Genomic DNA, 9,209 nt, shown 5'->3' on the forward strand with positions numbered 1-9,209 from the left:
GATTGGAGGACGCCGGTCACGTGCCCTTCGTTTGGTGGCGTCATTCGTCTCTGCGGCGCGCGGGAGAGGGCGTGGCGAAAGGAACTGATTTTTTTTTTTCCCCGGCCGGCCCGGGCTTGAGGGCGGGGGGGAACTTCTCCTGTCAGTTTCAGGCCGCTGCGCGTCGCTCAGGGGGTCTTGCCTGCCTCGGTTGTAACGTGCGCGTGAGGAGCAGCGATGCGTCCTCCTCCGCCGCCGCCATGAAGGAAGCCCGCGCGGGTCAGTGAATTGGCGGGGATTGGTGAGGAGTAGCTGAGGTGAGGAAGGTGGCGGAAGGAGAAAGAAAAGACGGCAGGCGAGCATGCAAAAGAGCAGGCGGGCAAAATGGAGATACGGAGGGGAAGGGAAGGAGCCCGGGCTGTTCCGCAGGTGTTCGCGGCTGACCTCGGGGCAAAGGGAGGGCGGGGAAGATAAGGGCGTTTCTGGTTAACCAATCCCGGACTCTTGTTAATATATTGATCCCTTCACAAACAGGATTGCATCCCGCCTTTTATAGTGGCGTTTCGCTTTATTTATTAATTGATTTTTATTATTATTATTTTGCTAGCCTGAATTGCTTCTCTTGGGCGTGGAAAGACGGTATAGGGTAAAAAATGGGATGAACCTGGCCGCCCGTTTTACTTTGAAAAGCACGGCGGCGAGGTTAAACAACGCGGCCCTCGAAACATTTACTCAATTTCCCTTGGTATTTTTTGTAGAAGTCGGGCACACCCGTTGTATAAATACGTATGAGCTCCCAAAATGGCAACCCCAAAATTTGCAGGGACCAAATCAAATGCATTTCTATTCAGTTGCAAAATGCCTTCATACATGAGCCCAAAATATGTGCGTACTGTATATGTGCATAATGTATGTATGGGATCTTAGCCTTACAGTCGCCACCCGTTAATAAGCATTTAATAATGTTAATAAGCACCCGTTAATTTAATAAGCATAAGCATTTTTTAAAAATCTTTTTCCTGGTGTACATCTGGTAATTTGATATATATTTACCATGCTAAGTTTTGAATTGCTAAGGATTGTTTATAGTAGGGATTTTCACTTTCGTTTGCACTATAGGGCCTATTATATATAATTAATTGGATGCTGTAATATAAAAGTGTGATGGCTATGAAAGAAATTACATATTTGCATCCCAATAGAATATTATATATTAAACCAACTCAAAATTTGCAAAAATATGCAAGATCTCAAAATTTGTTCAGGTTTAATAATGGATGTATATAGGCTAAATAAAAGGGTAGTTCTAACATGGAGTTGGAAATATTAGTATATTTGTTTGAGGGAGGGAACTAATAGTTGTACAATATAATACTTATAATTTTAAGCTGTGTGAAGCTTTAATATTTCATGGGTAAATCATATTTACTTCATCTTTATAATACTGAGATTATGTTACTGAGTTACTTTATAGTATTTCAATGACTGAGAATATTTTTGAAATTCCTGGAATTCAAAGATCTTTCTAAAATATATATTTAGCTTATATTTGAAATATAAAGCATGTACAGTTTAAGTAAATCATAACAAATAAATAGCAAATATCAATATATGTAACCATTTATTTTAAATTTACATCAAGAAGAAGCATGTTGTCAAAAGCATTGATAAAAACAAAATAGCAAGAGTTTCTCTACTTGCTTCTTAGGATATATAGTGGGAAGCCAATATCGTTATGATGGAATATAAGTATTGGGTGAAAAGAGCAAGGAAAAGTTTTAGCTAAATGTTAGATAATACCAGCTTGATTGCAGAGGCTGGATAGTGTAATTGGAATATTATTCAATTATGTAGCATTTAAAACCTCTTCAAATTGAAAAAATATGTGATTTGGGGTTCTGTATTATGACAGTACTCATTAAAAATCTTCATCATGCTCAAGAAGAAAGTTGCAGGAAGTTTTTTCCCTACCCAAATAGTAGGGAAAGTTTACCATGGTGGCTGTAGAGAAGCTGATAGGATATTTTAAATGCAGATGGTGAATTGAGTAAATACAGGCAAAAGCTAAAGTATCAATTAAATATTCTTTAAATAAACAAATGATGAACACTAGACAGCAGTAGAGCTAATTTTTTATGTCTTTGCTGCCATCTTCTCGCCAGCTGAATTTTTGCAGCCAAATAAAACAAGACTATTTATTCCTTTTTAGGCAGAACAGTTTGAAGACCTGCTCCAGAATGCTACTTATACAGAGAAAACCTTGTTTTGTATCATATAGGAAAGGTAATTATCTCATTTTCACTATGATGGCTTCCTTATAATAAAGTTTGCACCCCAATGTAAACTATTGTTATCACGCTTTTATTTCCATATATATTTTTATTAAGATTACAATTAAAGTAAAATAAAGAATACAAACACACAAAAAAGAAAGAAGTAACTTCCCCCCTCATGTGGACAAGTACAAACAATTTTGATAACTTATCTTCTTTTAAGCTATTATTATCACATCTTGGCAGGTGATTCTGTCTGAGAAAGCATCTTGGATAAACTAACCTACAGATTATGGTAGCTTTTAATGAATATGTGCCCCTGGTGCACATATTTCCTCTTTTTCAAAATCCAGCCTTATATTATGCTAGCTTCTAATTCTGGGTTTATTTGCTAGAAAATATTCCCATTTCCATTATCTTTTTATTTTTTCCTAAATTAGCCTCTTCTAGTGCTAAACTGACATGGGATAAAACTTCTGTGTTTTATTTTCTTGTTGAGTTGAAATTAGGAAATGAGAGACAGGGAGAAAGCTTCAGGGAAATTCCATGGAGAATTTGAAAATGAAAACATGAAGAAAATGGGTAAAAAGAAATGTAAGAGAAAGATTTAAAATGATTGCTAATGACTTGCTTTTGGGCAAACAGGAATGTGGCTGGAAAGGCAGGTTTACAGACAGCTCAGCAGAAGACTTATGCAACAAATGTTAATTACTTAATAGAGAAAATAAAGGTAATTCAACCATAAAAAAGCAAAAAGTTGAAATGCTTTGCATTTCAAGCTACTGCATAATCCAGGTTTCTTTGCCAGATTACCTGGATACCATGACAGTTTTATTTATTGATATTGCAGATGATAAAGTTTATACAGATAACACATAGGAAGACAAAACAATATTTGTCTGGCAGTACGAAAAAATGAATGTAGGCTCCAGTTGAACTCCTTAAGAATGAGGACATTAGAAAAAGTCCTCATTCTAATATCATGCCTTGCTTCATTAGAAGAAAATGGAGAATACAAGAAAAGCTGAGATTCCTTAAATTTTAAAAGAAGAGGATAGCATTTCAGATTGATCTCAGAAATAAACTTCAAGGAATTTGTTCCATTAGGTATTATATATTGTCAGAGATATCACCTAACCAGCTATGTTCTGTATTTAACTACAGTTTTTCAATTGTCCTACATTGAAGCAGTCCTGGTTTTTGCAATATGCAGGCCAACCAGCTAAACATTTGTTAATTTTCATAATATTGTAATACAGCATATTACAACTGGCTTCACCATTGCAGAAAGTTGTAGTAGGAATACCTTCATACTCAGAACACTAAAAATACCAGTGTTTCTCGTCTTGATTGGTCCAGATATAATTGCTAAATAAGGAGTAGAAACTGTAGTAATTAAGTTTGCACCTCTCCTCATTACTAATCAGGACAATAGGTGCCTTAGTGGGAGGAGCATTATTCTGCAACTAAAGGATCTCCATTCTCTCTTGACCATGGTGGTTAGAATTTAGGATGTCTTCATCCTTCTTTTTTTTTTTTTGAAAGTGATATTTCTTTAAAGAAAAAAAGGATAGGTATTTACTCAAGGTTGGGAAAGGAAAACCAGAAAATGAAACTTAGAACAAGAGTAGATTTGAAGCAATTTATCTATTTGTTTAGCTGAGTGAAGTGCAGAAAGATAGCAAAAAAAAAAAAAACGTGCAACACTTGTGGAGTTTTTCCCTTTAAATGTTGTGCATGATATCTATTTCTCCATTGGACTGACTGACTTTACTCCCTTCTTTTACATTGAATAATAAGCAAGGTGGATATGATTTAAATCAAGTTGATTTAAATCAAGTTGATTTAAATCATGATTTAAATCACTAGTAAAAAGGCTTGATTTAAATCAACTCGATTTAAATCATAATTTTTAAAAAGCAACTGTCATCTCTGTCCCGCAGCGGTTCTTCTGACCCGCTGTTGACTCACCGGACAGTCCCATTCACTTTAATGGGATGCCTGGTGATGCGGCAGTGACACAACAAGGTGAGGGACGTGGTGGCAGCAGGTGAATGGATGCCATGCGCTGCCATGATGGAGCTGAAATGACAGGTACTCTTAAAATTAAGGACTCATTCTTGCTGGTAGTTAGAATCTTTATTATTTGCAAACAAAACGAAGGTTTCCTATTTAGCTTGTAGAGCTTGGATTCATTGAATGAGTTTACAAAAAATGTAAATATTGCAGAATATGCAACCTCATGCTACAGAACTAAGTTCCATTTTATGCTGAATAAACTAAATTATTAATGTATCTTAAATAGAAAACTATCTTTAGATTTTTATTCCAAAAGCATTTTATTAAAACAAATTTGATAAAATCAAAAAAATATGATTTAAATTTGAAAAATCTGATTTTTTTTTTAAATCATCGATTTTTATCCACTCTGATAATAAGTATTAATGGTCCAGTTTTGTGTAGCGATTAAAACACCAGACTAGAAACTGGGCAACCACGAGTTCTAATTCCACATTAAGCACAAAGCTAACTAGGTAACTTTGGGCCAATATCCCACAGCCTAGGAAAACGGCAATGGCAAACCACTTCTGAAAAACCTTGCCAAGAAAATTGCAGGGATTAGTTCAGGCAGTTTGCCAGGAGTCAACACTGACTTAGGGACACATAAAAAATAAAACAAAAAAAAAGAAATTAAGGTAGACAGGATAAAACAAGATAAGAAATAAGTATTTGGAAAATTTAAATAAATGCAGACTTAGTCACTAGCTGTTGCTAAATCATATTTTAGTATAATGTATTTGACTGAATAAAATGAGTTGACAAAAAAGGAAAACAAGTTTTAATAAGGCAAAACAAAAGCAAACTGAAGTACATTAGGCCCTTATTTTTATTTTATTTTTTCCTTTAATTTGGCTTGCTGTTTTTTCATTCTTCATTAATTGGAGAAAAATAAGTTCTTTAGGCTGGTTAATTTTTTAAAGATGCTGGAAATCTCAATTGTGTCTCTGCATTTGTTATTTTATTTGAATCTAAAGGACAGGCTAGCTCTATGGAAGTCAAAATGTTTTTATTTTTTAATGAAATTAATTTATTACTAAAGGGAATAAGGGACCTGTTGCTGGAATGAGGTATATTGTAAAATGCTGATAGGCATTATATATAAGATACTGTCTAAATATTAATTCAGTTGAGAAGACACTGAACAAAGAGAAATGGTATGTCCCTTGGGAAGGAGTATAGTATCAATTGGTTGGCTGAGATCCTGAAAATTAAATATTTTCAAATCTTTTATAATGCAAGCTATAAAAATATTTTCACAGTGCTTTATTTATTACAAGGAAAGCAGAAATTGAAAACATTTTCATAGTACTTTTGAAGTAGGATGTTCTCTGAAACTTAGCATAAAACAGAGACTTTTCAGAAAACTAATGAAGAGACAAGTTAAACCTCTTAATGTTATTTTTTTTTAACCTGAAATGAAGACAAGTAGATTTTGGCTTTGTTCAATCACCTTTGCTTCTTATAGGAGAAGAGAATACCTATGTGAGAACACAACAAGCAGCATGGCGGATTCAGAAGACCTTTTGCTTAAAAAGGCAAAGGCAGATCAAACTGGTAATCGCATTGTAAAAGTTAACTCAGGCAAACATTACTTATGTGGTTATTGTGCAGCCATTACAAACATTGCAGTAACTTTCCCAATCCAGAAAGTCCTCTTTCGTCAACAGCTGTATGGGGTACGAACCAGAGATGCAATATGTCAGCTACAGAAAGATGGAATCAGAAATTTGTACCGAGGTATCCTTCCTCCGCTGATGCAGAAGAGCACAACCTTGGCATTGATGTTTGGCCTATATGAAGATTTGTCTTCTGTGCTCCTCCGACACATAAGTGCACCTGAAATCTTTGCCCGGAGCTTAGCAGCTGTGCTTGCTGGGACCACAGAAGCTGTCTTGACCCCTTTTGAGCGTGTGCAGACACTTCTGCAGGACTACAAACATCATGACAAATTTACAAATACCTACCAAGCATTCAGAGTTCTTCGAGAGCATGGGGCCAGGGAATATTATCGGGGCTTGGTGCCAATTCTACTTCGGAACGGTCCTAGCAATGCTCTCTTTTTTGGCCTGCGAGGGCCCATCAAGCAATGCCTGCCAGAAGCAACAACTTACAGTACTCATCTGATCAATGATTTTATATGTGGAGGGGTATTGGGTGCTATGTTGGGGTTTCTGTTTTTCCCTGTGAATGTTGTCAAAGCCCGCATGCAATCACAGATTGGTGGGGAATTCCAGTCTTTTTCCACAGTCTTTATGAAGATTTGGCTGGAGCGTGACAGGAAACTGACGCATCTCTTCCGAGGGGCCCATCTAAATTATCACCGGTCCCTGATTTCTTGGGGAATAATTAACGCAACTTATGAATTCTTGCTTAAATTACTATAATTGGTTATTAATTTTCTCTCTTCGGTTGAGCATCGGACAATCCTGAACTGTCAGTTTCCAGAATATAATGGGAAAACACTCGCATGTATCTCTTGACTCCATAACATTTGAGAAACTAAATTGCCAACAAATGGTGGTTTCAGTTGGTATGGATATCGGCTATTTAAACAGTGCCTAACTAGTTCAAAATATAATTGTATTCAATCTTGTTCTTGGCCTTCCAATCTATGGATATGGCAGCTGTATGACTAAAACAATTAACTGAGAAGTTTCTTGAAATATAAAGCCAGCGGGTTGATTCACTCAAAGCATAATAAAATTTCATGCTGGCCTATGAAAATTTGCTCCAGGTCACCTTCAGCTTTATTCAACTAACACTCCTGGTGATCCAAAGAATGCACTTCATAGAAAATAGCAGAGCAAAAAACCCTGATATTTAATTTGTTGCTTGACCATTTGTAACAAATGGTAGCATTTTTTTTGTAATAAGTGGACCTTGAGTTTCCATGAAGCTTCATGTTCCCCCTCTCGTTTTTTTTTTTTTATGATGATGAATATTATTGTACTTTGAAAAGAGACTGCCAAATGTAGAAGAGAAAACTCTTGTTCTAAAACAGGCTCCAAGTAGTTTTGGAGCACTACTGATGCAAATGACATCTTGTCAAAATTAGTATTAAATTTTAGAAACTGGTGGATGTATCGCTACTATTAAATAGTGGGTGTTGACTATGGAAGAAAGAGAAAAGCACTGAAAAGCTTTAAAATATTCTTCATCTTGCACTGTCACTGAATTTTTCAATGTCAATTAGGTGTTTAAATTATTAATTTTGGTGAAATACTCAAATCCAGGGTGGTGATTTCTTTTACACAAACACACACACACACACACACACACACACACACACACACACACACCCTTTTCAAGTTTATAAATTTTGGTACAAATTTGGTAAACTAACCAAAAGTAAACAGGATAAAATTCCAGGTACTATTTACTGATACAGTATAAATGATTGAATGAGTTATACTCTACATCAACCTAAGGTCTAGTGAAGCAGAATTGTTGCATACCAAAATGAAATGTTTATTGCCATTTTCCACAGTATTTTACTCTGTTGAAAAAGAAATTACAGAGCTATTTCACACACCACTCAGGAGTGTTTATGCTGAGGATATATGAGTTTGCAAAAAGCTAGCTTGCCCTTTGCTTTTCCTTTAATGTAGATTTGTCTTCATACAAGAAACTCTGGCATAAGAGATTCATCCATCCACTTTTAATAAGTGACAAAATTGCCTAAATCCCTCCTTTATATATAGCCTGTCCATTCTCTCTATGAATTTGTCTGAAGGACCATGCACATATTAAAAAAGGGACAAAAAAAAGTCTCTGCGCACATTACATATGGCTTCTGTGAATTTTTAATCATGCCAATAAACATACACATGTACAAAATAGTAAGCAATGGGTGAGTTAGGAAGAGGAAATTCAGCCAAAATAATCATTTTGACTGGAAGATTTTGTGCAAATAGATGGTAATATTTCCTATTTATGATTTATAGGAAAGCTCTCCCAAACACTGTTGATTATTCTCCAAGTGTTAGAATTATTTTCTTAAAATTTAGATAACAGTAGGTTTGAGATGGTAGGGCTTTTAGTTTATTTTGCCTTATTGTCCCTCCCCCTACAAGAGTGCCCCAAATCAAATATTAATTGATCTTCTAGATTTCTTGATGCTCAAGATACTTAGCTTCACAGTTGGATTGCCAAGCACAAAATGAAAGAATGCTTACTATTTTGAATGTTGTAATTATAGATATATATACATAAACAAAATGTCTGTTGAATGTTTAACTGGTCAAATATAATTCTGCCAGAGGGATTTTTTTTTTTTTTTTTTTGGTAATTTCCTTTGGTGGAATAAACACAAGTAAATCCAGTTTCCTGAAATGAATATTCTGTAATAGTGTTTTGTTTTTCCCTGACCATAAAGACTGGGAATATTTGTAGGCATGCCCACTCTATGGCTGGGGTCACGGACTAGTCTTCCCGCCCAATCCAACAACGACAATGGTCAGTAGAACTGCAAAGAACATAATGAGGTTATACTTAAAAATAGTAGGGTTGTAAGAGCAGTATTTTTTGCTTAAAGAACTGGATCAATGGGGAAAGAAGGTTTAACACCCCCCCGCATCCCATTACTATTATACTTCCAGTGGGGAGATGTGATTGTATGAATGGTGATGTGTGTGTGTTGGCTGTGTATGTGTAGTATTAGTTCTACCCATTCATGCAACAAAACATTCTGTGGAGACCAGTGAACATCTATGAGGAAGAAAATGCCATCCTCTGCCCTAACAATAACATTTAATATTTAACCAAGTCAAAGGAAAATGAATGTTGAGTATTGATACTGCCTTCTTGTTTCTTAATAGTCTTATTTTGGATACATCTGCTCTCTTATGGATGTCAAGTTGCATGTAAAGCTCGGGCAAGTTACTTTGTTAAAAAAAC

General features: G+C 35.7%; 1 protein-coding gene across 4 annotated transcripts; it reads left to right on the forward strand.

Moving 5' to 3' along the window:
• Window positions 1-11: 11 nt before the first annotated feature.
• SLC25A51 (solute carrier family 25 member 51) lies at window positions 12-8,649 on the forward strand. 4 transcript variants are annotated; one of them, XM_087886435.1, is made up of 4 exons: window positions 23-296; window positions 2,189-2,262; window positions 2,762-2,846; window positions 5,779-8,649. In XM_087886435.1, coding segments are annotated over exons 3-4 (921 nt in total). In that variant the 5' UTR covers window positions 23-296; window positions 2,189-2,262; window positions 2,762-2,844; the 3' UTR covers window positions 6,698-8,649. The 4 variants fall into 4 exon arrangements, with proteins under 4 accessions (XP_034266663.2, XP_034266664.2, XP_087742561.1 ...); XM_087886436.1 differs by having other exon boundaries at window positions 87-258; XM_034410772.3 differs by lacking the exon at window positions 2,762-2,846 and having other exon boundaries at window positions 12-296.
• Window positions 8,650-9,209: the final 560 nt, after the last annotated feature.

This window comes from Pantherophis guttatus, chromosome 2 (assembly GCF_059756535.1).
Source record: "Pantherophis guttatus breed Tessera chromosome 2, ASM5975653v1, whole genome shotgun sequence".
Lineage (NCBI taxonomy): Eukaryota > Metazoa > Chordata > Lepidosauria > Squamata > Colubridae > Pantherophis > Pantherophis guttatus.